This window comes from Peromyscus leucopus, chromosome 1 (assembly GCF_004664715.2).
Source record: "Peromyscus leucopus breed LL Stock chromosome 1, UCI_PerLeu_2.1, whole genome shotgun sequence".
In the NCBI taxonomy this organism is placed as follows: Eukaryota; Metazoa; Chordata; class Mammalia; order Rodentia; family Cricetidae; genus Peromyscus; species Peromyscus leucopus.
In genome coordinates this window covers 72,306,878-72,334,285 of record NC_051063.1, presented here as the reverse complement: position 1 = coordinate 72,334,285, position 27,408 = coordinate 72,306,878, and the positions used below count along the sequence as shown (strand labels likewise).

The following is a 27,408-nucleotide window of genomic DNA, read 5'->3' as shown; positions in this document are numbered from 1 at the left end:
CAGCCCCAGGCTGGTGGGTGGCCAACACTGGTGGAATCTAAGGCTTTCCAACCAGGTTGGAGAACTTCCACTCCTCAGTGGGTTCCCGTTGTACCAGAGTGCAGAACCATACGTTTGTGAATGCAGACATACACACACGCGCGAAACAACTTTCAATCCTGAATTCCCATAACAGTCTGGCAGTTTTATAATGAAGCACCTGAATTTCAGAGAGGCTAAGACGGTTGTGCGAGCCACACAGCCAGGAAAAGCCAGAGTGAACCCACGCCACGGACTGCCTCCAAAGCTTGCCTATCTGAAAATGTGGTTACCTAGGCTGAGTCTTCCTTACCAAACAGCAATGCCTGCAGGAAGACAGTCCAGACTAAGAAAAGATGATCTGAGAAGCCAGACAGAGAGACGGGAATCTTTCCCCTGAGCCTTACTGCCCTGGGGTAGGGGGTCTCATCTACAGTGGTCTGTGTATAACTGATGTGTGACGTGGCCGTACATGGGACAAGTAGCTACCTAACACAAGAGCCTCGCTGTGGAAGCACTTAGACCCGGGAACCTAGAGTGGAGATGTGCAGTTAAGTTACTGGATTCACAGCCAGCAAATGTTTTGTTTTGTTTTGCTTTGCTTTGTTTTGTTTGCATAAGGCTAGAACTTTAGGTGTATTACTTAAGAGGAGACAGAGAATAACAGAGGAGTCAAGAGAACATTCTTCAGTGAAGACCTTGTTGGAGCATTCAGACTCACGAGTGGGTAATTTTGAAGCCAACAGAACAGCCCATGCTCCGAGACACCCTGAGGACTGGTGTCTTCTGTCTGACATCTCTAATTACAGAGCGTGCCTTCGAAGCCTTACTAAATGGCAGTCCTCCTAAGTGCACCCTGGTTCATTAGCAGAGGGAGGAGATGCATGATGCCAAGTGTCTGGGTGGCAGGCAAAGAAGGACACAGACAGTAGCAGGCTGAAAAGATCCAGATGCTTTCATGGCTCTCCCAGCCAGGAGTATTTGCTTCCACATTAGCCACTGCTCAAAGGCAGCTCAGTATCATTTGCACATTCAACGGCTCTGTCCTCATCTCTGTCCTAAAACCCCTGTTCACAACGGCCCCTGCACATAATAGCATCAGAGTGGCCCCGCTCTGTATGGGCTGGCCTGGTGAATACGCACTGGCATGGCGTTGTTCAGGGTGTTGTTGTAGACACAGGCGCGCAGTGAATAATCCAGCATGCAATTTTCAAACAGCTGCAGAGCCTCCGTCACCTTCTCGTGAAAGTCATCTGCAGATTTATTTGAACTTGCGAAGTAGAGATAGTCTGAGTACAACCTGTGAATAAAATAAATGGATAATCTTACCATCCGAGAACGTGAAACCACACCACGTGGGCGACAATGAAAATCATTTTGCCATTACATTAGCGAGTTTGGTTTATTAAGATACAACAATTTCTCTTCCCTTTGCTTCAGATAAGCCCCCTCCCTCCCTCCCCCGCTCCCTCCCTTCCCATCTTGCTCCCACCCATAACACAGCACCTCCCCTTCCCACTCAGACATGTTTACACGGCCTCCAAACACCACCCAGTGTGGCTTTTGTTATTAGTTTGTGGTTGTTTCATTTGGTTGGTTTTGTCAAATTTATTTTGTGTATTATTGGGGTGTGGGAGGTCATACACATGCCACAGCATCAGTGTGGAGATTCAAGGACAGCCCTGTGCGCCCAGTTCTCTCCTTCCACCTTTATACGGATTCCAGAAAGGAAACTCAGGTCCACCAGGTGTGTTGCTAGGCCGCCTCACCTACGTTGGCTTTTAAAAGAAAACGCATTTCTTTATTGGGAGTGGGGGTGGCGTCATGCCACAGCATTGCATGTAGAGGTCGGAGGACCACATGCAGAAGCGGCTCCCTCCTCCCACCATGGGTGTCCAGGGATTGAACTCGGGTTCTCGGCCTCGGCAGAAGGTGCCTTTTCCCACTGAGCCATCTCACCACCCCGCCTTGCTGTTCAAAATTCCTTCTGGGTCCCTCAGACAGAGGCTGTTTCCACAACCAGCTTTCAAAATCCATCCAAGAGAAGCCATGAAAATGTTCTCTGCTGTCTCACTCCCTTCTTTCGAAGGGAACCAAACCATGGGTAGATGCCATCCATGAAGGATTACACATCCCTGTGAAATCCCTGACTTTCCCCAGAGATATTCTAAATGTCTAAAAACATATTAAAAATCGGGAAGAGTGGTTCATACCTGTAATTGAAACACTTAGAAGGTTGAGGCAGGTGAAGCCCTGATTTCAAGGCCCATAGGGGATAGATAAAAGTTATTAGGCCAATTTTGGCTACTTTGTAAAAACCCTGTCTCAAAACAGACTAAAAGCACCCACAAATATGCATGGAAACACCTGCAGACCGGTGTGTTTGTGCAGACACCACACATGTACATTTGCATGTAACCACACTTTCCACAGGAGCTGCCAGCCTCCCTTAACCTCACTTGTCAGTGGCCCATTTTTAAGTGTGCATCATCCCATTTTGGTGAGAATCTTGCTGTTAAAAGAATGGCGCACGCCTTTAATCCCAGCACCCAGGAGTGCCTGGTCTACAGAGCAAGTTCCAGGACAGCCAGGGCTACACAGAGAAACCCTGTCTTGAAAAACAAAACAAACGAGAGAGAGAGAGAGAGAGAGAGAGAGAGAGAGAGAGAGACAGAGACAGAGACAGAGAGACAGAGAGAGACAGAGACAGAGACAGAGAGATAGAGAGAGAATTTATAAAGCTGGGTGCTAAGGTATAGGCTTGTAATCCCAGACTCAGGAGGCTGAGGAACAAAGGTCTTGAGTTCCAGGACAACCTGAACTATACATTGAGTTCAAGGCCAACTTTGACTACAAATCTAGACCCCTGGGAGATGGAGGAGAGGGGAGGAGAGTGGGGGGAAGAAAGGGGACAGGAGGGGAGGGACAGAAAATTCATGGGAGGCTACTAGATCCTTCAGCTAAAGAAATCTGTTGACATTTTGGTTGTAGACATGATTTGGTGGGTTTGTCTGCAACCCACCCCAACTCCCAAACCAATGACCACCCTCTGACCTGGCTGGGATCCTCCTAGCCCAGCGGATGTCTAGTCCCCCAGCTTGCTGAGGGAGGACTCCTGGTGCCGCGTTTTCCCCTCCACGCTCCCCTCTAGTGATTTTCCACTCCCAGGCCCTGCTCCTTGCATATAAAAATCCCTCTTCTCACTGGATTCCAAGCTGAGCTCAACTGCTCTCTCCTCCACAGCAGAGCCCCATCACAGCAGTCCCACACCTCCAGCAACAGCCGGAAATGAAGTCTGTTTGAATGTTTCAGCAGATGTTGGGATAATTTCTTCACTTTGAGAGCTCCTGGGATGTGTTTCCTAACTCTGTTTCGCCTCCGTTTCTGCTTACAGAGAAAGCAAGAATTCCCCTCTTTCGGCTTTGTGTTTCCAGATGTTTCTCTCTCTGCTCCTCCTGCAAACACCTGCCCATGCTCCCACAGCTCTGTAAGACGCCCTTCATGAACACGGAAACCCTAACTGCACCCCCTCCCAAGGGCAGTGCTGGGCTGGTGCCAAGTGACTGGGGCTCTGTGGCATGCTGCCCTCTCCTCCCAGTTCTGTACCCTCTGGTCCCCCGCATCTCCAGCCGGTTATCTCTCTTTCCAGTGAGTCTCCCCATCCTTACGCATCTAGGCGTGAGATATCGGCGCTGAGCATCACCCCTGTGTTTCCACCTCCACCGAGCTCCATGCATCCTACAGCCCCTTTCCAGGGCTGCCACTGGGCACTTTTACCACTCTTGTATCTGACAACACCATACCACCCCATGTGCCACTTCACAGGGATCTTATTGACCTCAACCCCCCACCTGGCACAATGCCTTTGAAGTCTCCCTGAGTATTCTTTCTCAGCCGAGGTCCACAGAGGACGTCTCGAGATGTTTGGGATTGCTCAGCATTAAGCTAAAATCAGCGCACAGATCGGAATGGACTGCTTTGTTGATTTCAGCCTGGCCAGCCAAACATTTCAAAAGAACTTGGGCCAGCAAGATGGCTCAGTAGTTAAAGGTGCCTGACGCCTAGGCTGTCAATCTGAGTTCAATCCCTGGGAGCCAAGAGGTATGTAAGAGGTCCTTGTGCACACAGATAAGCGCCAAAGAGGCCAGGGAAGTTAAACACGCAGGCTTGTCTCTTCAAAGAGAGATGTTTACCCGTCTTCCGCCCAGAATGCTGGGAAAGGATGTAGTTTACAACCTGGTGATCCTTTGTTATCTATAAGACCAGGCTTCACCCAGATCTCCCAGAATATTATATTTGTTTAGTCCAGACCTTTTCCCACCAAATCTTGAGCTTTGCTTCTCAGTTCATAAAATCCACCCTTGTGAGAGGTGTCAACTTGTATTTTACAACAGCCTAAGTGACTTCTATATTCTCTTAGGGTCAGGCCAATCCTGACTCCCATGGGGAAAATGTTGACCTCAGTCCTTCTCCCTAGAGCCTTATCTTGAACATTGTTTCTAAGTCAACAGAACTCATCTTCATGGAAGAAGCCATATGTACTCTGTAAACAGTTTCAATATAAATATACCTTAAGTTGTGTTGTATACTGACCGGTACTGAGTTAATTGGCATCAGGAAACTTTTTTCCAAAATGGTGCAGTGCTTAAATGTGGCTAAAATACACTGCCTGGTGTCAGACTCCAGAAGTCTGAATCAGTGATGGCTAACTAAAGCCAACAGATCAAGAATATCTATCTAGAGGACCTGAAAGAGTCAGAGCAGGCAGGAGGGTGTAGCAACATAAAATGGAAAGACACAGACTTAAACACTCACAGTTTAGGCTCTTAACCCCAATAGCACTGTGATGACGTAGGAGAAAGAGCAGCACAGTGTGAGCTGTATGAGTCATCACAGGACCATAGGGACACCGATGCCACCTGAGGCTGCAGTGACAAAGACAGCAACCAGAGTCTGGGGGAGGGTACAGGAAGGTGGCAGACAATCCTAGACCCAAAGGGACACCCATCTTTGGTTCTGGGTGCCAGATGGTGACGGGGAAGGCATGGCATCTGCAGGGAAACAAAGACTCAGTAGGACGATTGCTCTTCTGAACCCCTAAAGGATAGACCAGTGGGTGGAAAGTTCGGCTTCATAAAAGGGAAATTTTCTCCAGTGAGGGCAGTGGCTCCAGCAGCCTAGCCTGGAGGGGTTGAAGTAGCATGAGGGGCGGGGGGGGGGGGGGGGGTGTAGGGGGACGCAAAAGTCCCCGACACTCTGTGTCAGGGCTGCCCAGCCCCCTCCTGTGATCTACCCCATCTTCTCAGTCCCAAACCACTCTGAACAGATGGGTGTTACATTTGGCCAAGACTGTTTCCAACAGCAATTCCAAATATAAGCCCAAGAACATTCCAGGCCTTCTGTGCTGTGGTTATTTTAGAAGCCTGCTGGTGCAGATCTGTAACTGTGGGCCTGCGTGAAGGCCCAGACACATACCTTGTCAGTTCTGTGGAGTACAGAGGAGGGCCCTGGAGCCCCAGGAGAGGTGATAGAAAGGTGTGTTTATGGACAAAAGAGAGCTTCTCTTAATATCACCACATATCCCCACAGAGACAGACAATGCCCCATCACACCTGGGTGGGTGCCTCAAGGCCACTGCTGCTCACTTAAGGGGCTCTCTGCTCGGAGTCGGCACAAATTGGAAGTCCGCATACTGACAGCCATTCAAATGGGATCTGGGGCTGGGGTGTGGCTCAGTGACCAAGCACTTGGTTGGTTTCCATGTATGAGACTCTCTGCTTTACTCCCCTCCACAGCTGGGGGCAGAGGAATAAAGCATCTGTCGGTCCCTGGGCTTTGCAAAGGCCAAGCCAGGTTAGCCTCTAAAACCCCCTCCATTTCCAGCCTGTGGCTGTTGATGGGGGACTTGCAGAAGCTCCATGCTAGGTACAGCCTGCATGTTCTTATTCTGTCCCCAGAACCACCCCCTTGAGATCCACACCACCCCATGAGATCCACACCCCTACCACAGAGAGGACTGGAGTTAAGACAGGTTCGGAGGCTCACTCCAGGTCACACAGCCTGGAAACAAACCGAGGTCTGCCCGGCCCCAAATCCCATAGACTCCAGAGCCCCTCCCGATTTAGGGTAGGAGACAAGCCAGTGGTTCACCAACGTGGAAGCCAGCCATCTGAGTCAACGGTCTGAGGATATGATTTGACGTCTCTATCACTTTGGGCGCCTGGTGATTTGGGAACAAGAGTCAATTGTGTTCTGGAGCTGCTTAATAAGTCACAGGAGGCTGGTTAAAACAAATTACAACGGGCGACAGAGCAGCAAACAAACATGGGATGACAGAAGATATGACACTGCCCATCGTCACAAAAAGCCGGTGTGTTATGGTGCGTCACCACGCTCATCTACAAAAATGACAACAGCAATAAATGGGTATTCTGGAGCCCATCACACACCGGCACACGCTGTGGTCACTTGTCACTCGGACAAGCTAATGGGGCTTGCATCGCTCACTAGCTGTCATGAAGGACAACAGGTCTCTTCATCACCCTCCCCTCCACACTCGGACTCTGCAAATTCAGGCTCCAGGTCACTCGTTTGGTGAAATCCCTCTCTACAGAGGGCTTCTCCTGTCATAGTATTTTTTTCCTTGTAGCCCTTTTATAGCCAGATATGAGCATGCACCATAGAATTCAGTGGACGAGTCAGTTTGGACTATGTACAGAGCTGTACAACCATCACCATGATCTAGTACTAGAACATGCTCCTTACCCAGCAAGCGGCAACTGACGGTAACAGGCAAGGCCATGTCAGAAGTTACAGGATCCAGCTCAGAGGCCTACACCAAATCATAGCCTTCGAGATCAGGCTCAGCTGCAAAAGTGAAGCACTTGGTGGTGTCACCTGGGAATGTTCCTTCCAGTGACTGCTCCGTGCTCCCGACTTCTCAGAGATCATTCTGAGAAAGGGTTTAAGGCCAGCACTAGTATAGCAGCCATTAGGTCTACTGATCCCTCCTGAGCTGGCTCTCCTCAAAACACTGTCCTCTCCCTGACCTCCACGACTGCCCCCCTCCACCTAACAGCTTCTCATGTTAGTGGCTGCATTTCCTCACCCAAGAGCCCCTGAAAGGGAGACACACTTGTATCTTCCAAATAAGTTTGCACCCCCACCTCCCGGTGTTGCAGCCACGTGAGGGTCATAATAAATGGAACAGAGGTGGTCACCAGAGCAGCTGGCCTCAATATTCTCCACCTGCCAGCATCCACATTCAAATCACGGATCAATAGCTTCCCAGACTCTGATATGATACATCAATAATCATTATAGATATTTTTCCTACATGAAAAAAAAAAGGCCATTTCATGTAGCTTTAAGAAAGTTCTCTCTCTTCCTGAATTACAAACTGTGAATACCTACCTCATCATGAACTATGATGAGGCAGGACTGGCCAGGCCAGGTTACTTGGAGAAATGTCTCGGGTCACTTTAGGCCAGACAGGTGACACAGAGGAGGCACATGTTATCTAAGTAAGAACATCTAGGTCAGAGATGTAGCACATCTAAGTGATCCTTGTTGGCTGGGACACTGAACAGGGGTCTCCTCTCCCCATGGTACCCGAGGTTCCTTGAGCACAGGTGAGTTCTGTGTCTATCTCTGCCTCTTCCAGTGTGTCCATCACACCAGTGTTCACTGAATAGAGAAAAAACCTCTGGTGACATTACAAGCACTCTTGGCATCCCTGAGACGTAGAGCTTACATGCTACAAGCCATAGGAAAACAAAATGGAATACAGCTACTATCACAAAAGCTACTAGTTGGAAAAGTCAAGGACTTCTCCAAAGGTCAAGCCATGGCTAAAGAAGTCTTAATGATATTTTAGCTTTTCTTATATGTATTAGCTGGTTCTTACAGTGGTTTTCTTGTAATGCTATGCGTGCTTCCAAGAACTCCTAACCATGTATTTATCTAAAATACCTATCAAGCATCCAAGGCCAAACAAAAAAACACCTGTCTCCTAGGTCAGGAGGATAGCTTTATTTCTTGAGCAATTTAGTGTGAGGCCTTCTTTCCTTACAGCTTAATTAACAGACTCCTAATTTCTTACCTGACTACTTCTAGGAACGTAGACTGAGCACACAGGTCCCCTTCTTGATATACTAACTGATCATTAGCTCTAAGCTGACCTCCTCCTTTAACCAGTCCGTTTTCAGGTTGTAAAAGAAAGCCTGACAGCCACTGCCTGAGGAAAAGTCTCACCTGCCTTTATGACCCTGTAGGAATTCAAGCCTGGTGACCTGACTGGAGGGGGAGGACTGCTATGGCTTGGGTTTATAACTAAACACCTCAGAGACTTGAGAGGATTTAGAGGTATAAGGAGACGGAGAGGAAGAGAGGAATGGAGAACTTGAGGACGGAGAACTAAGAGGGATAAGGAGGATTTTGACCAGAGAGTACGTGTGGACGAGATGGAAGATGAGAAAGATCCAGATGGGGAAGTCCTAGCTGGGTAAGAACAAGGTGAAAAGGACCTAGATGAGGCAGGATTAAGATGATAGAATTAAGATAGAACTTGGAGGGAGCAGTAGATAAAGGTAGAGAGAAATCAGGCAAGAAAGGAGCTAGGCACGAGGACAGAACTGAAGCTGTGTAGATAGGATGTTATCTCAGAGGAATGAAGTAGAAGGACAAAGAGCTTGGTGTACTTAGATTCATTTCCCGAAAATAATTCTTGCCGTTTATAGTTGCTCTCCTGAGCCCCTGGGAAGCATAATATTAAGGCTGGTCCTTTTAATATTATACAAGACTTACACATCATCTCTCACCACTCACTTGCAATCCTGATGGCAGACAGAGATCCTGAACAAGTGAGAAAATCAGGAAGCTCCAAGCCAGCCTAGGTCTGGGGCATGGGACCCTCATTGTCAAAGGCTGCCATACACCAGGGCTAGCTAATGGGTGACATGCACTGACCATTCCTACAACATAGCTCCAGAATCCTTAGGTGTGGCAAGGCAGGGCAATCCTCCAAACTACCCAGAGTCCACTCCCAGATCCCAACCCATTAGGACACCCTTCCCAACTCGGCAAGTAGAGAAACAACATTTTCTTGCCCCGGGGTTCCTCCTCCACTGTCCCCACTGAATTGCCCTGTGGGAATGCACAGGACAGCCAATGGCCTAGTGAATGTACCCTTAAGAGACAGTTTGCAAGCCGAAGGACTCAAGTCTGAAGGTCCTTATTCCAATCACAAGTCATAGTCTCTCACCTGGCCACCCCAGGTAGTCTTCACACAGCACCCTGACAAAGACACCCACTGTCCTGTGGTGTGGCTGCTGCAGGAGACTCCACCCTGCTCAATGGTCTGAAGCCAATGCTCCCAGGCCTAGAAAGGCCCAGCTGGGGGGAGGGTTTTAGCAGTAAGTGATCCCCACCTCAGGCCAAAGATCTGGGCCAGCTCCCTTCCACTGGATGCTGAGGTACGTGAGCAAGGCCAGTCAGGACTCAGTGCCCCATCTCATCTTTACTGCTCACACAACTTTGCAAAACCAGAAATCTCTTCTCCTTTCACCAGAACAATCCCCCGCCTTGGCTGAAAGACTCACCTTACCCAGAGGAAACCCCCAAAGAATTCGCATCCAGTGGCTAATGGATGGGAAATACCCCAACCTGGAACAGTGCTGAAGGACAGATCACAGCCCCAGTGAACCATGAAGTCAGCTAATGCCTCTGTGGGATGCCTCAGAGACCCGCCCTTCCTCTGCAGGCCTTTCTGGTCTTCACATCCTTCACAGGGTGGCTTGCAGAATCCTGCTACATTAAATTCAGTCCAGAGTTCCCGTGAGCTCAGGTCTAGCTGTCTCTGTGTGTTCTGCAGTCATGACCTTCATCTCCTCCCCTTGCTCATACAATCCCTCCTCCCTCTCTTCAGCAGGACTCCCAGAGTTCAGCCCAGTGCTTGCCTGTGGGTCTCTGCTTCTGCTTCCATCAGTTACTGGATGAAGGCTCTATGATGAGAATTAGGGTGATCACCGATCTGATTAGAGGAGATGGCCAGTTCAGGCGCCCTCTCCACTATTGCTAAGAGTCTTAGTTGGGGGTCATCTTTGTGGATTCCTGGGAGCCAGCATGGGACCGACCTAGGCCGTCTGCATGTGTGTGACAATTGTGTAGCTTGGTCAGCTTGTGGCAATCCTAGTAGTGGGATCAGGGCCTGTCCCTGGCACTTGAACTGCCTTCTGGGAACCTATTCCCCACACTGGGTTGCCTCACTCAGCCTTGATGCAGGGGGAGGAGCTTGGTCCTGCCTCAACTTGATGTGCCTTGTTTTGTTTACTCCCATATGTGAGACCTGCCCCTTTCTGAATGGAGACAGAGGGGGAGTGAATGGGGGGGGATGGAGGAGAGGGAAAGGGAGGAGAGGAGGGTTGGGGTGTAAAATAAGTGAAAATTTTTAATTAAAAAAATTGATAAATAGCGACCTTCAGTGTCCATGCTAGGGGTGAGCTGCCACTGCAGAGGAACGGCTGCCTCTCTGAGACTCAGGTGTGATGGAACCCCAGCCTGGATACTTACTCATCATGGAGAGGTAAGGAATATAAGGGGAGAAATCCATTCAGTGCACCTGTGTGCGTGTGTCACAATCACCCTCTCACTTGCTGACAAAGCTCAGTGAGGCAGTATCTGAGTGGGGCACAACGTAGAACTCAGGTGAGCAGGTGCACTGATTTCACCAAAGCCTGTGCTCACCCCTCCACTAGCCACGGGCTCCATGAAGCAGATGGATGGCTTAGCATCATATATACACAGTGCCTCAGTGCATAGAGGGTGCTTAATAATATTTGATGAACGAATGTTAAGCATGCACATTTAATTAAATAACAGCCCATGTCCCCCATTTCACTGATGAGGAAATAAGACACAGATAGCGTAGGTTTTCTTGCCACAGGTAGCAAAGCCTTTAGGTGGCAGAGCTAGGATTCTGAGGCAAGCTGTTTGGGTATCCAGGAATGGTCCTTATGGCACATCATCCATTTGCACATCTGTACACACACATTCGGTAGTAGAAGCTGCTCCCCATCTACACACCTCCACACATTCTGCAGACTATGGGGGCTCAATCAAGCCTACATCTCCATCCAAATGCTTAGCCTCACTCTTACTGTGCTGTGGGCAACTACATCCGAATGGGCACACTTCATCTAACACCTCCTCCCTTCCTAGTTTATCTGTAGATTAATCACTTAACCAGTCCAGATGGTTCTAAAAAGTCAGTTTATATAAGCAGATGAAGAACACAGCTCCCCAGGCTTCAAGGCCCAAGGGATTAGGGTCAAGATGGAAGTCTACTTAACTGAGTGGAGCCCTTCTTTCCTTTAGACCCACCACCAAGACATGTGGAAGCAACCGTTCCTGGATGGTCATTTCTGGGCATCGTGTTTTGACTAGACGGAATTAAAAGTAACACTGGAGACACTAGAAAAACCTTAACCAATGGTGCAGGGCCCTTCTCCTAATGTCCCTTGAACAGAAGAGGAATGTGACAGGGCCAGGGGAGCCAGCACCTTCCTCGTGAGCCATTCCTCATATAGAATGGGAAACTCGAGTGGCCCTGAGCTAGGAAGCAGCTCTATTGGTCATCTCACAAACAGAAGATGCAGGGGGAAAAAAAAGACTGGGCCATTCAGAGAGGGACTAAATGAAGAAAAATTCTGCTTGTCTGTTGGTGACTTCTTTTTAATTAAGTGGACAGTTCAGCCCAAGAATCCATTAGTTGTAAAAATTGTTGTCGTTTCTTATGGAGAGAGACTTAGAACATGGATTCGTGGCTGGCCTCTTCATTCAAACCACTCCACAGACGTCTCCTCATTATTCCTCCAGCTTCCCCCAGGGTGGGGGCTGCACTTATTGCTTCTGTCTTTCCCTGGGAACTTAAAAGTCATTAGGGTGAGCCTCCTCCAACCCCAGCGCGGTCAACCCCTCTGCCTCTAACCTATTAACAGAAACAAAGGCTAACCGTGAATCAGAAACTACAAATGACCCTCCTCCACCCCAGCTGATTTGTAGAATTCAACGAACAATTTGGACCAATCCAGCTGGCACGGAGCAACCCGGAGCATCTCCCATGTGCAGAAGTCAAGGCCAGGAAATAGCTAAAGGGGGCCAAAGGCCCAGGAGCCAGTTCGACTAATGAGGACTTGCACTCTAGTGTTTGTTTCTTCAAGAGTAACCTAAACACACAATATTTATCATTCTTTCTGCTTGAGTCAGGGAAGGAGCTGAGCTGGCCACTCCAGATAGGCCAGGAGCTACGGGTTTCAAAAAGGCGAAATTCCCACTGCTGCATATTTTTGGTGATGTTTCAGAAGTAGCAAACCGCTGCTGCTCTCCCTAACTCACAGCACGTGACAGCCCTCCTGAGTGCCCTGGAGCTGGCATCAAGTTGAAGGTACTCTTCTCTGGGCTACAGGGCAGGCACCAGGTTCCTAAGCACTGGGTGGGAAACAAATACCCAGAAGAGTGGCTGGGCCAGGGGATCTGTCTGTGACCCACAAGATATAGCAAGTGTTGGCACGGCACACCAGCAGCTGGATCACAAGAGACCTGCTAGCCAACCTCTCCCTTGCTCCTTTGATGATGCCGTCGGCCTTGTAGGAAAAGCCTAGTGGCCAGGGATTGAGAGTCATCTCCAGCCGAGTCAGAAAAGAACAGAGGTCTGTGCTCCAGTGGCGCTGCAGAAACCCAGTTCTGCCACAACCATGTGAGTGTGGGAGTTGCCCAGTCTCCCTCCCAAGTCGTCGGGTGAGACTCCCAACACTAACAGATACCTGAACCCCGAAGCAGAGAGCCCAGTGACAAGGCATCGAGGGCCCCGGATCCCCAGAAACTCTGAAACAGAGAGTGGGCGGTAGAAGCTATGACATCTTGGAGCAATTTGTCACACTGCTAGTTCCTAATGCTGCAGCAGGCCACCTGCCTAACACACGCTACTGCTAGGCAGCCCCCATAGTACTATCACACCGGTCATGACACAGTCGTCTCTGCTGCCCTGGACCACTATCACGGCTTGCCATTCAACAGCTAGGCACTCAGCATAGCACCTAGCATGCAATAAAGGCTCATAAGTGCTTCCAGGGATGAAGTGTTTGTGTTAAGCTGAGGGCAAGAAAGGCTGAACCACTCTAGCCTTTGGTTTCTGGCTGAGATTATTTGTCCCTTAAAAACAAGCAAGAAGGAAACAGAGTGGGCCACTTCGACCTCCTGCAAGGTGGTGGCCCACAGCTGGGCCAGGAAGTCAGGTAGAGCAGGTCCTACTTCTGGCCATGAGTCTGAGCCTGGCCAGCATGGCTGTCCTGCTACTCCAGGGCTCAGTTTCCTGGCGCTCCTGTCCTCAGAAGTGGATGCACAATTCTAGGAAAGAACCCTCTCAGGGAAGATGCCTCCACCCTCCATCAAGAAGACATGAGGGTCTCTATATGCTATGTCCTCCTCTCTTGTGGTAGTTTGAATGTAATTGGCCCCCATAATCTCATAGGGAATGATACTGTTAAGAGGTGTGGCCTTGTTGGAGTAGGTGTGGCCTGGTTAGAGGAAGTGTGTCACTGTGGTGGTGGGCTTTGAGATTTCCTATGCTTGGGATACCGCCCAGTGTTTCAGTCGACTTCCTGTTTGCCTGCAAGATGTAGGACTCTCAGCTACTACTCCAGCACTTATGTCTGCCTATACACTCCCAAGCTCCCAGTCATGATGTTAATGGACTGAACCTCTGAAACCGTAAGCGAGCCACCCCAATTAAATGTTTTCCTTTATAAGAGTTGCTGTGGTCATGGTGTCTTCCCAGCAACAGAACCCTGACTAAGGTTTTCTCTACTCAGGGCGGTTTTCTCCTTGGATTACTTTCCATCCTTGTCTGTGTGGTAGACTCCTACTCACCCTTTAAAACCCAGCCCAGGAGCAGCTCCTCCGATGAAGGGGTTCCTCTGCACTGGGAAGCTTGCTCCTTTCCCTTCCAGCTGTCATCGGTACGACCAAGACAAAACACTGGCAACATGCCTGTGTCTCCAGCTAGCCTGGTAGTTTGAGTCTCCCTGGGGCTGGTACACACAGAAGCAACTCAGACAGCTCATCTGCCCAGAATGCTTGCCGAAGCCTCAGTTCTTAGGCCCTAAAACTGGGCACTATCTGATGACCTTCCTCAGAATTAAGCTGTAGGAAGAACAGTAGATATGTGTATGGTAATCAGAAAGAATGTTCTACCAGGGAACTTGGGCTGAGGTGGCATGGGGGACAGAGGAGAAGCAGCTGTCAAAATACATCAGCAGTGGTGAGGCTCAGTTTCCTCAAGCCTATCTTTTGCTGGTGTGTAATCCTGCTGTTCTGTGCCAGGAAAACCCAGCCCAATCCACGAGGTGGGGGGGGGGGGGGAGGGCGGCATGTGAAGGGTCCACTTCCTGCTTAGAAGAGAAGGTAGACATGTCTGCCTTGGGGACCACATGAAGTGGCTGCCCTGTGGTGTGGACCCAGGAGACTGCTGTATCCCAGGCTGTCCCAGACAGACGGTCCTCTGTCCAGTAATCTAAAGAAGAGCTGGGGACTTCTGGAGCCGCATGAGAATTTGGAAACCCAGCTCAGCAAGTGGGAGGGGCAAGCATGTGCTCTCAGGCAGCCAATCGAGGGGCTAGATTGCATATTCACCAAACCGTACTCACGGACATAGGCACATGGCACGTGTGTGCATCTGACAGGAATGAAGCGTGGAAGAATACACAGGAAAACCTAACTAATGGTGACCTACATGGGAGATCGTGCACGGTCCACTTCCTTTATTGTTTCTGATGCATTCCCTTAACACTCTACAATAAACAAGCTATTGTTATGGTCGGGGCCTGGAAGCCATGCCATCCAAGGAAGAAATCAGATAGGCATCTCCTAGGACTGCGGTAAAGTGCCGCCACACACGACATCTGTCATTCAAGGAAGTTAGATTGGTCAAACGTAGGTGTGAACAAGGCTAGCTTCTTCTGAGGTTCCTCTCTCACAGCTTTTAGGGAGTACATCCCTTGGCTTATGGCCACATCCTTCAATCTCTTCACACGGTAAATTCCCTAATCCATCTGCAAAGGTCCAATTTCCAGACAAAGCTACAGGACTTAGGATTTCAGAATATCTTATCTGGGGCCGGGGTCATAATTCAGCATGTAGGAAAACACAGGAAATAAGAAACAAAGGGCTGCAGGCCCTGTCTTTAAGTATCAGGGAGCTATCATAGTTTGAAATGATTAGATTGGACTGTATGGCTTACAGGAGAATAAACGAGAACAAGGTGTGGACAAAAGACCTTTGATCTCCAGACAGGAAGCTGAGCTGTTCTAACCTAGCCTGGCCATCTTGAGTGGCAACCCCTCGTTCCAGATAAGATGGTGTTTGGAGGGCACAGCAGACTAAGTGATGTAAAGGTCCTGACAGTCTACAGCGTACACAGTATCGCCATCCAGGTACTATCTGATCAACTGCTCCAGCTCTGCTCCATCCAGACTTGGGCAAGCTCTGACCTCATCAGAGGCAGAGCAACCTGTCAGTCATCTCCCCCTTCTTCTGTTTCCAGGGAAGCTGGAAGGGGGAAGGGGGGCAATACATGTTCAGACCTGCATGGGGGAAAGGAACCACCAACCAGAGCCATGAGGAATTCTGGGAGTCAGAGCACACAGAGAACCCCAACACACCTGACACCAAGGGCATCCCCCACCCTATCAGCACTTGTATCCTCTGTCTCTCGGTCAGACCCACCAGAGGCTAGCACCCACAGACCACAGTCAAAACTGCCAAGAAAATAGACCATGATTTGTTTAAATGCAGAGAGGCTTACCCTAAGAATAACATTTATGTAAGAAACAGCAGTAACGTCGCAAGTTAAGCTTGTTTATTATTTTTCTTAAACAGGCAAATCTTCTCTATGATGAGATGGAAACACTGTGCTCCAAAAAAACCCCTTTCTTTTCACCAAAAATGCAAATCATGGCACTCCCCTGCCCCACCCCACTCACCTCTCCACAGGGTCCCTGAGCATGACGATGAGCTTGGCTTCGGGCTGAAAGGCATGAATGAAGTCCTGGGTCAGGAATGGTGGCTCTCCGTCTGTGCTGTTGTCATAGAAGAAGGTCCAGGCATTGTTATCCCACATTGTAGAGGCGCTGGCCTCTCCTGCAAACAGACAGGGAGCAGATGCTGGGCCATAGAGTCTGGGCTCCCACTGTGAGCCGGAGGCCAAGCCTGGCTCTCATGCCTTCCTCTTAAATAGCCATGACCGGGCAAGCTTATCCGCCATTGTTGGCAGATCCGGGGATCCAGGGGAGGACAACGGGCACCCACCTCTGCTGCCACCACCCCCACCCCCAGGAAGAATCCTTCGGGATGAACAAAATATAACCTTTACTAACACCTAGGACTTTAATCTCACAATGTTTGGCTTTGCTGGCAGCTCCTAGCTCTGTGGCATTTTTTAAGGGCCCACTGAGAATCTACTGGACGGTTTCCTTCAAAATGTGTCAGGAAGAGAAAAGAGTCATTTGGGGAAGCTGACCCTCACTGGAAAGTTGGATGCAGTTCACATCTATCTTTCCTTGGAACCATAACAGTTAGTCACAGGGTACAATCTAGGACCAAACGAGAGGAAGACTTTGCCAGAAGCCCAGGGGGTCTCAGCTTCAGCCCCCACTTTCCTACACGGCCAGCTGTCTGCTGCCCACACCTCACCCCCTGCTCTTTGCATAGCCGGTAATCTGTAGTGGCTGGATAAACAGGGCCCGGCACTATTTAACCAGAGTCCCTAACAGAAAGATGAAAACGTTCAGCACAGCTCTGAGGAGAGAGGTGAGGTCAAGACACAGGCACTTAAACAACAGAGACTCTTGGATAATTGAACTAATTGTTGTTGTGTTGTTGTACATGAGTGTGTGTGTGTGTGTGTGTGTGTGTGTGTGTGTGTGTTATGACATTTGTTTGGTTTTGTTGTTGTTGGTGGTGGTGGTGGTGGTGGTGGTTTTGGTTTTTTGAGACAGGGCTTCTCTGCGTATCAGCTCTGGCCATCCTGGAACTCACTTGGTAGACCAGGCTGCCCTCAAACTCATAGAGATCCACCTGCCTCTGCTTCCCAAATGCTAGGATTAAAGGTGTGCGCCACCACTGCCCGGCTGACATCTGTACTTGTATGTACTCATGTATGTGTACCCGTAGCTGGAGTTTTCTCCAGTCCACCCAGCTCCTGCAGCTGCTCAGACACAAGTAAACACACAGAGACTTATATTATTTATAAACTGTATGCCCATGGCAGGCTTCTTGTTATCTAGTTCTTATATCTTACATTAACCCATTTCTATTAATCTGTAAGTTGCCACGTGGCTTTGTGGCTTACTGGTACTTTACATCTTGCTTCTCATGGTGGCGGTGCCTGGCAGTGTCTCCTCACTCAGCCTTCCTGTTCCCAGAATTCTTTTCTCTGCTTATCCCACCTATACTATACTTCCTGCCTGGCTACTAGCCAATCAGCATTTTATTTATCAATCAATCAGAGCAACACATTCACAGCAAACACAAACACATCCCCAGCATGTACCTGCTTATCAAGATCCGAATTCAACAAGGAAAGTCTCCTCCTATTGCTCTATCTTTTTGAATTTGGGTTTCTCCCTGAACCTGGAGCTTGCCAATTGCCTGGACAGGCTGGTCAGCAAGCCCTAGGGATGTTCCTGCCTCTGCTGCCCCGGCACTGGGATTACAGGAGCCTACAGCCATGCCCAGCTTTCTCCAGGGATGCTGGAAATCCAAGTTCAGATCCTCATGCTTCTGCGACAAGGGCTTTGCAAAGAAGCCATCTTCCCAGCTGCATTTATCTTGTTCCGTGTTGTGACTGTCTACAGAAATGTAGACGGAAAGGGACTCCAGGGATCTAGTGTGAGGACAACTGGCACCCACCCTTCCATAGCCACCACTACCCCTTACCTATGTCTTCAGGATAAACAAGCCAGTCAGCTCTACACTTAATTTCTGGACATGGACCATGCACCACATCTCAGTGTCATTCATTCAGGGATAGTCTGAGTTAAGGGGTCAACCTGGTCAGTGATAAGCACATAATAATCAGACAGTAGGCCCTATAAACACATTATGGCCATGTGTGAAGACAGTAGATTCTATGAGCACGTTATGGTCATGTGTGAAGATAGCAGGCCCTATGAGCGCATTATGGTCATGTGTGAAGACAGCAGGCCCTATGAGCGCATTATGGCCATGTGTGAAGACAGTAGGCCCTATGAGCGCATTATGGTCATGTGTGAAGACAGTAGGGCCTATGAGCGCATTATGGTCATGTGTGAAAACAGTAGGCCGTATTCTTCTGCTCGGTCTGTGACCGTGTTGTGTGAACACCTGTATCCCAGCCATCTTTCCTTTCTTAGTTTATTTTAAAAACATAACAAAGAGAGAAAAGACAAGTCAAATCTTTGGCAAATCTACTCACCACAAAGGAGGGAATATGAAATGAGAATGGAGTGCCTAACCTGAAACTGGCACAAATTCTGCCAGATCTCAAAGGGAGCTGGTTCTAGAACCATGCAGCCATTGGTCCATCTTCCCATCTGTCTGTCCACCCAGCCTTCATCCACCCGGAACACATTCATTTGACATCGAATTCATGCCCCACATTGTCTTGGCACTGGGGACCAATGAGGGAAACAAGACAGGAGTAGACTGTCTCCTCTAAAAGGAGAATGAAAGCTCAAGAAGCCACCAGGTACTAAGTGAGTGGACAGGGGCAAGGCACCCTGCAGGCAGAGCAGGGCTCTCAGCATCCCCAGCCTCACAGAACCTGACTGCCTCAGTCCTGAGTCCCTGAGTGTCTCTCCTGCCAGAGGCTGCTGAGAGGAAGGGCCTCCTCCTCTGACCCATGACCCCTCACCCAAGCTGATGTGACCCTTTGACCTCTGCCAAGGCGTTCATTGGGAGGAAGAGCTGAAAAGGGGATAAGTCACATTCCGGGGCTGGGAGAAGCAGGGTCCTGATCTGGTCCCGCAATCCCATCTGATTTAGACTGGGATGGAAACAAAGACCTGGCTTGGCATAGAGCTGCCTGGTAACACAGGCAGAGCCAGATGCCAGCTTGTCATCTGCTTCTCCACACTACCTATCACATAAGAGGCTATCATAAGACACAGCAGCAAACCTGGCTTGGAGTAAATATCAGTATAGTATTTTTATTTCTTGTTCTTTTTGAAATATAGCAGTAACTATAATTAGGAACCCAAACGAAGGCTTTCCTTTCTCATTCATTTTCTAAGTCTGTTTCTTGGCTTTGGGAGGAATATTTTTAGCTCTTTCATAGAACCTGAGATTTCCCCAGAGGCATATGGTATGGGAGTCTCAGCAAAATATTAATTAGACTTATTAGATGGGGTGTTTGCACCCTTGAGTTTAAAATTAAAAAAGAAAAATCTAACAGCCAATTCATACTGTAGGCACAAGGGTGGGTCGAGTTCATTCCCAGTGGATACAGAGATTTTACTTATGACTTAAAAAAAAAAAATCAACCCATCCATCAGTCCAGGCTTTGGCAGATGCCAGAATCTCCTCACAGAGTCAGGGACACGGTCCTCGTGGAAGTGGCTAGTCACTATCCATCCTGCTCACCCGGAAATTCTTGTGATTTAGAGAATCAAAATGTAATGGATCCAGGAGCACAAAATAGATCATTGCCTCGGGGAACCAATTTAAGTGAAATGTATGATTCAATTTCTCCTTTTCAGAAGGCGTCGGAGATAAATGCCTCATCTCAAGCTAAATCTGATGAGAAGAGTTCTGTTGGACAACGTGAGTCTAGCATCCAAGGCACCGAGTCTGGGCTGGAGATGGCAACACTCCACTGTGTGCCATCATTTGCCAAGGGGGGGGCGGGGCTCCAGGTATTCTCACCAAGTGAAAGAGTGCAAGGGATAAAGGGAGGGGGCCGTGAGACCAATACACTAACTTGATTAGCTGAGATCGTCTTTTCATTATGTGTATGTATCAAGTGTGTACATTTAAATACAAACACAATTTTGTGATTTTCAATAAAATTCTTACAAATTTTTTTAATCAAGCTATCTTGGTTTGTTTCACCTTCCACTGCTTTATTTGTTTGGCATTGCTTTGGTTTTGCTTTGTCTTGCTAAAGAGCCCAGGCAAGCCTCACACTCAAGAATGTCCTGCCTCCACATCCTGAGCACACGCCAGACAAACAGCTTCATTTTGAATCCTCAAGGGCTCCTGGGTCACACAGCAACTCATCCCAGAGGGCATGCAAAGTGCTGCCGAGACAGAGAGGAGATGCCGCCTCCCCCCACAGTCCTTGAGTTCAATCAGCGACTCATCGGAAGGCTAAGCCCGATCACCATTGTGGAAAGAAGTAAAGCACTCCTGCTCAACTTAAGGAAAAACAAAGAAACGACGACTTTCTTAAAAAGCCATTTCAGACCTCCTTGAGTCTGCGCAGAAGAAGCAAGCTGACTAACTGTTCCTGCTGTACAGTAACCGTACAAATGGTGTGAATGTTTTACCTGGGCTAAGAGTGACAGGCATATGGGGAAGGGACTCAGCTTGCAAATGCTCTTTCAGGTGCGGCAGAGCTGGGTCCAGAGCATGGATCAGGGCCCCAAAGAGGCTCCCTGAAGCTCCCCTGAAGCTCCCCAGAAGCTATACCTACCAATAATGATTCTGTTCATTTTGCTCTGCTGCTCCGCAGAGGCAGCCTGCAGCCCTTGATGGATCTGGTGTGCAGCCAAGTCAAAGAGGTCCAGGTAATCTTCCACAGGGTAGCGGTCTCGTAGTCCGTCCCTCAGGCGGACAATTCCTACAGGAGCCAAGAAGTGAGTTACCGGCCGGGTGGTGGTGGCAAACCACTTAAATCCCAGGACTTGGAAGGCAAAAGCAGATCTCTATGAGTCTGAGGCCAGCCTGGTATACAAAGAGAGTTCCAGGATAGCTAGGGCTACACAGAGAAACCCTGTCTCAAAACAAAACAAAACAAAAATTAAAAAAAAAAAAAAAAGAGTTGAGTTACTGAAGACAAACATTGCCACTGATAGGGTGGTGGCCTCCTGAAGCATGACCAGAGAAGGAGGAAAAGGCCAAGAGGACTTAACTTTAGCAGCAAAAGACTTGATACAGGTAACCTTCTGGAGGAGGCCCATGGGTGTGGGATGGAGAACTCTGCCAACTGCCTGCCTGCTTCAGTACACGCATGCCTCACAAAGTGAGAGACGCCACCACTGCTGAGCAGTGGCCACTTAAGAGAGGCCACGCCTACCCAAGAGGTAGAAAAGGGCTACGCGGAGGGCTAGAGCTGAGAACTGATTAACAGCTTCACCAAGAGAGATTAAAGCAGACCCGCAGCACTGGCACCTAGGACTCGAGTGGCGTGCCAAACACGCAGAAGGACACAGGGTGGGCAGCAAGGAAGCAGCATCCTGTCACCTTCACGGCGCCTCTTTCTCCGGTACTCCATGGAACCCAACAGCTGCTCTAATATGGAAGCAGTCCGTCAAGCATCCTGCTACTTGTCCAAACAGCAGGGTGAACTGATTGTTCCCTGGATGAACACAGATGCTGGCATCTGCCACACACATCTTAAATTTGTTCCCTGCTTTCAAATAGCTTGCAAACATTTAAAAACATACACCGCCCAGCACTACCACAGCCACCAAAGTTCCTGCAAAGTAGGAAAAAAACAGTCCTGGCCCAAATAACAAGAGATTCAAGGTGATATTGAACATCAGCAGCTGAGGCGTGCCCTGTCCTTCCTCCTTCCTGCCAGGGGGAAGTTGGTTCTCTTCAGGGGGAACACCGGCAGTGGTGGAAGAGGAGAGTATGCCTTCATACATGTGCATCAAATGCATGAGGAAGAGAGACTTTGGCTCCTCAGCAGCTATTGCTAAACCACTCCTGAGTGAACAACAAAAGAAGGAAATCAAACATTTGTCAGGAAAAGTTAGTCTAAGGAAAACGTCTAAGATTCTCTAGTGACCTGGGTCCTTTAGATGGAAACTACCCTCAAGGCCCGCCCAGGCTTTGGCAGACAACAGGCCATGTATCACCCATTAGCTTCAGTGACCAAATGTCTCCTGGCAGAAGGAAAAGGTTATGGACAGGAAACAGTGACCAAGGGCCACAGGGTGCCTGGGGCTGGGTGGAGCAGAACCAGCCTTACAAGGCGGAACAGAGCAGGCGGGGTCCACAGTCAACCTTGTTGACCAGGGGTGAGATGGATCCCCAGTGCGTTTCAAACACAAGAGGTAGACAGGGTAGGTCACACAGCTGAGGCCAGAAGCTGCGTCTCCTCCAGGTGTGGTGGCCTCAGTAAAGCAGCCCAGAGCTGGGTGCCAGACACCCCAGTTCCTGACAGGAATTGATCCCTGCCTGCTATGTCTGCATGTTCAAGTTCTTCAGGACAACTAAAAGAGCTAGGGATGTGACCCTTAGTAACACACACACACCACCACCACCAACAACAACAACAACAACAGCAACAAGTTCCCATTCTGCTTCTGCCCCTCGCCCTGCACACAGCTAGCACTCGACCAGTGCTCACTAGCTGGGTCTTTGCCTGTGAAATGATGCCATGGTCTGAGTGTGTCCCCCAGAGGCTCGTGTGCTGGAAACTTGGTAAGGCTGGGACCCAGAGTGGGATGCTGAGGGTCATGGGACTCTGTAAAAAGTGGAGCATGGCAGAAGGTGACTGGCTTATGGGAGCTCTGCCTGGAAAGTTTAATGCTGTTCTCTTGGAGTGACTTTGTTCCCGACAAAGTGGTTTATTATAAAGCCAGGCCTCACCATGAACTTGGCGTCTGCTGCATATGGCCAGTCACCTTTTTCTTCCTCTACCATCTTGTAATGCAGCCAACAGCCTCTCAACAGGATATTGACAACACGCTTTTTGGAACCTTTAGCCCCTAGAACCACGAACCAAATAAATTCCTTTCCCTTAAGTTACCCAAACACTGGTGTTTTCTTGTTACACCACAAAACAGATTAATGAAACTGTCTAATGACAAGGGCCGAGCCTCTGAATCTCAATACATCTTCTCTCCAACCTCACCCTGCCTTCCCCCACAGAATCTTACACTCACCCCTCACCAGCCATAACATGCATCCATGGAATGACTAAAAGAAAATGAGACCCAACACTCACCAAAGCGCTTCCGGGTCCACCAATGGGGCTCCTTGATGGCCGAGAATTTCACTTCTGGATGCAGCCGAAGGCGGTCGTAAAGGTCAGTAGTTCCACACTTGGGTTGCCCAATGATGTAGAAGTGTGGCAGGCAGCGCAAGCGGAAGTGCTTGCCATGCACGTGTGACAGGTGGCCCCAGAAGACTTTTCGTAGGGCGTCAAAGGTGGAGCGGAACCGCTTGGAATAGAGCACGTAGGAGTTGGTCAGGTAGGGGTCAGTGGTGTTCCTCCCAGAAAATTCCTCATACCAACAGGGACTCTTGCTGTTCGGAAGGAATTTATTGGGGATTACAGAAAACATCTGCAATCAAAGACAGGAGACAGACACAATGAAGGAAAACAATTAGCAAAAAACATATTCTAACCTAGCGGGAGTGGTGACCCACACCTGTAACCCCAGCACTCAGGACGCAGAGGCAGGGGATCTCTGTTGAGTTCAAGGCCAGCCTGATCTACAGAGCAAGTTCCAGGACAGCCAGGGCTCCATAGAGAGACCCTGCCTCGAAAGCAAAAGGAAACAAATCTAAACGATGGGGCTGGAGAAGTGGCTCAAAGGTTGGTGTAGACTGCTCTGCCAGACGATCAGAGCTCAGCTCCCAGCCCCCACATCAGGCAGCTCACAGCCACCTGGAACTCCAGCTCCAGGGTATTCAGCTCCCACTCTGGCTCCCAAGGGCACCTGCCCTCACATGCACATATAACTACACAGGCATCCACACAAGCACACGACCAAAAAAAAAAAAAATTAATCCTTTTTTAAAAAATACTAAATGATGATGAGCTACAAAAGCGACTTTAGCCACCATGACCCCGTTCTAGGCAAGAAGTCCCCAAAGGCAAGGATGACAAGAGATGGTCCTTAAGTATCTCTAGTAGGGCCACTCAGGACGGCCAGTTCCCTCCTTGGCATTCCATAGTATAGTCACACAGTGCCATCTAATCCCAGACGCTGTCAGATCATCGAATTATCTTTGCTGTAAGACATCTAGGAAATGTCAGTCACATTCCGCCTGTACCCCCAAAGATGACGGTAAGGAAGGAAGCATTCGTTCTTTAAAAGCCAGTCATCAAGAATGACACGCGGCTACTCACGTGCATCTCCTGCCTCTTGAGATCTTGCAAGTCCGGGAGCTGCCTGGTCGTAAACTCGATCCTGGCAGCGATGTTGTCGATAATTAGTTTAATGCTTGGATAGTCCTTCACATAGGAGATGTTATTTATAGAAGGTTGGTAGTGATGCTCTTTCATGTCACTTGGGTTATCACTGTCCACCAAGCTGGGGTTGCTGGGGAAACCCCCATAATGGAAAGGAGATGGAATCAGAGGCTCCTGGTGAGCCCCAGAAAGAAGATAAGAAGCCATCACCAAGGTCATGATTATCAGTCCAAAGACCAGGCTGCATCGCTTCCCCTTCTTGAAGCGCAAAAAACCGCCCCAGTTCTCATTGCCTTCAGCCCTCACTTCGAGAACAGCGAGCAAGTTCATCTGCCTACTGTCCACGCGAAACAGAATTTTGTTCTCTCCTTTGCAAGTGGGGCACACCTGATGACTGGGATGGGGGCCTCCCCGGCAGGCAGCCTGCTGTTTGTGTGTATCCTCAGGAAACAACTGTATGCAGCAATTAATGCAGTGCCTCATGGTAGAGCCCTTGGACAGCCGGCTTAGGGAGCCATGGACCAGCCCTCAGGGAGTCTGCTGGGAAACTTTAAGGGTGTCCTGTGGTGACCAAAGATGGTGAGAAGGCACAAGCGACAGAAACAAATGCAAAGGAGAGCAGACACCGACGTGCTAGAGAGTGAGGCACATTCTTTGGTTCAAATACGGAGGATAACACACACAAAGCAAATTCCAATAGTCTGTTCTGCACCAGCCATGCAACACTAAAGCAGCCGCAGGCGTGGAAGCAAGTCTGCTCCTGCTTCAGGTTTTTCCCATGGCACCAAAGAAAGTCGGGGTGGCATCAGCGGAGAGCATGGAGTCACACTGGAGATTAGAAGACATCATGGGATCCTCACTGATGCGGAGACTGGCATTCCTGCAGAATGTTTTCTCTTCGTGGGGAGCAGATTCTCATGAATGGCAGGTGACCTAAACATAAAGACAGGTAAGTTTTGTAGCGTTATGTGGTAACTGTGATAATACAGGAGTTGCTTCCCAGAGAAGAGCAGATGTATAGCACCCTCGTCCACTTCTCCATTTCAGCCACACTTACTTGTTCATAAGCAAGTCACAGATTAAACAAGATCAACGGAGATGTTTGGGGTCTTTGTGCTTAGATTTTGGGTTCATTTTGTCACCAAATGTGACCCAAAACACTACACTTTGCATGACTGATGTACCCTCCAGGACCTCTGCCTTCACACATCTGAGCGATGACATTCCAGTATCTCAAGATTGTGTAACTATTAATTATGCACAGTCAGTTTCTTAGTTCGGTTTCTGCTGCTATGATGAAATACCATGACCAAAAGCATCTTGGGGTACAGAGGATTATTTCATCCTATTCTTCCACATCACCATCCATCATTGAAAAAAGTCAGGGCAGGAACTCAAGGCACCAACCTTGAGGCAAGAACTGAAGCAGAGGCCATGGAGGAGTGCTGCTTACTGGCTTGCTCACCATGGCTTACTCAGCCTGCTTTCTTACACCACCCAGGACCAACAGCCCAGGGATGGCATCACCCACAGTGAGCTGAGCCATGTAGGTCATTCATTAAGCAAGAAACGTTGGAAGGACGTGCCTACAGGCCAATCTGATGGAGTTTTCTCAATTGAGGTTTCTCTTCCCACATAACGGTAACTTTTGTCAGGTTGAAAGAGAAAGAGAGAGAGATCCAAGACAATCAGTTGTTTCCAATTTGAGGTATGAATCATCAAAATACCATTTTTACCTCAATGATAAATGTGGGGCACAGTAAGGAGGGGAATGGGAATGGTAAGGGGAAGCAGAGAGAAGATCCTCACAGCGTCTCCAGTCTCTCGGCTACAGCTTAGGAAGCAAAAGTTAATGAAAATTTAGCAACAATGAAATGATCCTCTTCTTCAGTCAAGTGTATCATATTAAAAAAAAAAAACCATCTGACTTTAAGTTATTAAGCAATTAAATCCAACGTACAGAATTCCCCCGAGCCACGTAACACTTTAGACCCTGGAGTCATTTTTCACTTTCATCTCCGGGGAAGACGCGATTCTTAAAAATCCATTAACATAATGCCGTGGTTCTGAAGTGTATTTCTTTCCCAAATGACACTTCTTTGGAGATGTCATTAAAAGAGCAACAGATGAACTAACGAAAGCAGCTGACTGGATTTCTAGCTGCCATAAATGCTCCCCTACACTAGCTGTGTGACCTTAACCTGTTCAACCTCTCTGGGTTCTCACTTCCTCGCCAGTAAAATTAGAACAACAGTATTTCCTTGTGACTTATTTTAAGACGCAAAATTAATTAATGTGTGTAAAGAGTTTGTATAGGCCTGGCATGTGTTTAGTGACCCAGGAAATGTACACAACATGGATAACAGCAGCATCATTGGCCACAGTACCATCTTTAAATGCCAGGGAGTTCTAAAAGCATGTGATATGCACTCCCAGATGGGAGACCTAAGCCACATTCTTTTTCCTTAATTACCCAAGGGTGGTGAACTCATGTCCCATCGTACTTGCATACACCTCAAACAATCCTCAGTCCCCAGAGAAGTGGCATTAACCAAGCCTTCATTATAGACTCTGCACATTGGCTGGAGATCTGAACAGTCACAACCCTCCAGTAGAAACCTTCATGTCACTTGGATCCAAAGCCTGTGTTTTCTTGAAATGTGTTGGCACAAAGTGGTGTTTCTTCCACCCACAGAGTGTCCTGCATGCTGCCAACATTTATGCTTAAATATTTAGAGGAGAGGAGAGCTGGACAAATTCTATACAGTTCACCACAGCAGCACTTTGTGGATCTTTCATATGAAAACGGGCCTTTGTGAATCCAGAGCCAGGACTATAATAGACAAAAGTTGCATTGTACAGGACTGGGGGGATGGCTACATGGATAAGTCACTTGCTGTGCAAGCATGACAACCTGAGTTCAGTTCCCCAGAACCCACATAAAAGCCAGACATCTCATCCTGCACTTTGTTTTGTGGGAGAGGGGA

At 48.7% G+C, this 27,408-nt stretch overlaps 1 protein-coding gene across 2 annotated transcripts in view; it reads right to left on the bottom strand.

The window, feature by feature from the left end:
- Positions 1 to 27,408, bottom strand: part of Chst15 (carbohydrate sulfotransferase 15) — an 80,205-nt gene that overhangs the window by 7,912 nt on the left and 44,885 nt on the right. For both annotated transcript variants that reach the window (XM_028868522.2, XM_028868511.2), the window contains exons 2-6: positions 24,359 to 25,354; positions 23,228 to 23,567; positions 20,744 to 20,890; positions 16,056 to 16,212; positions 1,162 to 1,318 (exon numbers count right to left, since the gene is read on the bottom strand). In XM_028868522.2, the coding sequence (XP_028724355.1) occupies positions 1,162 to 1,318; positions 16,056 to 16,212; positions 20,744 to 20,890; positions 23,228 to 23,567; positions 24,359 to 24,904 (1,347 nt within the window). In that variant the 5' untranslated portion in view covers positions 24,905 to 25,354. The remainder of the gene's footprint in view (positions 1 to 1,161; positions 1,319 to 16,055; positions 16,213 to 20,743; positions 20,891 to 23,227; positions 23,568 to 24,358; positions 25,355 to 27,408) is intronic.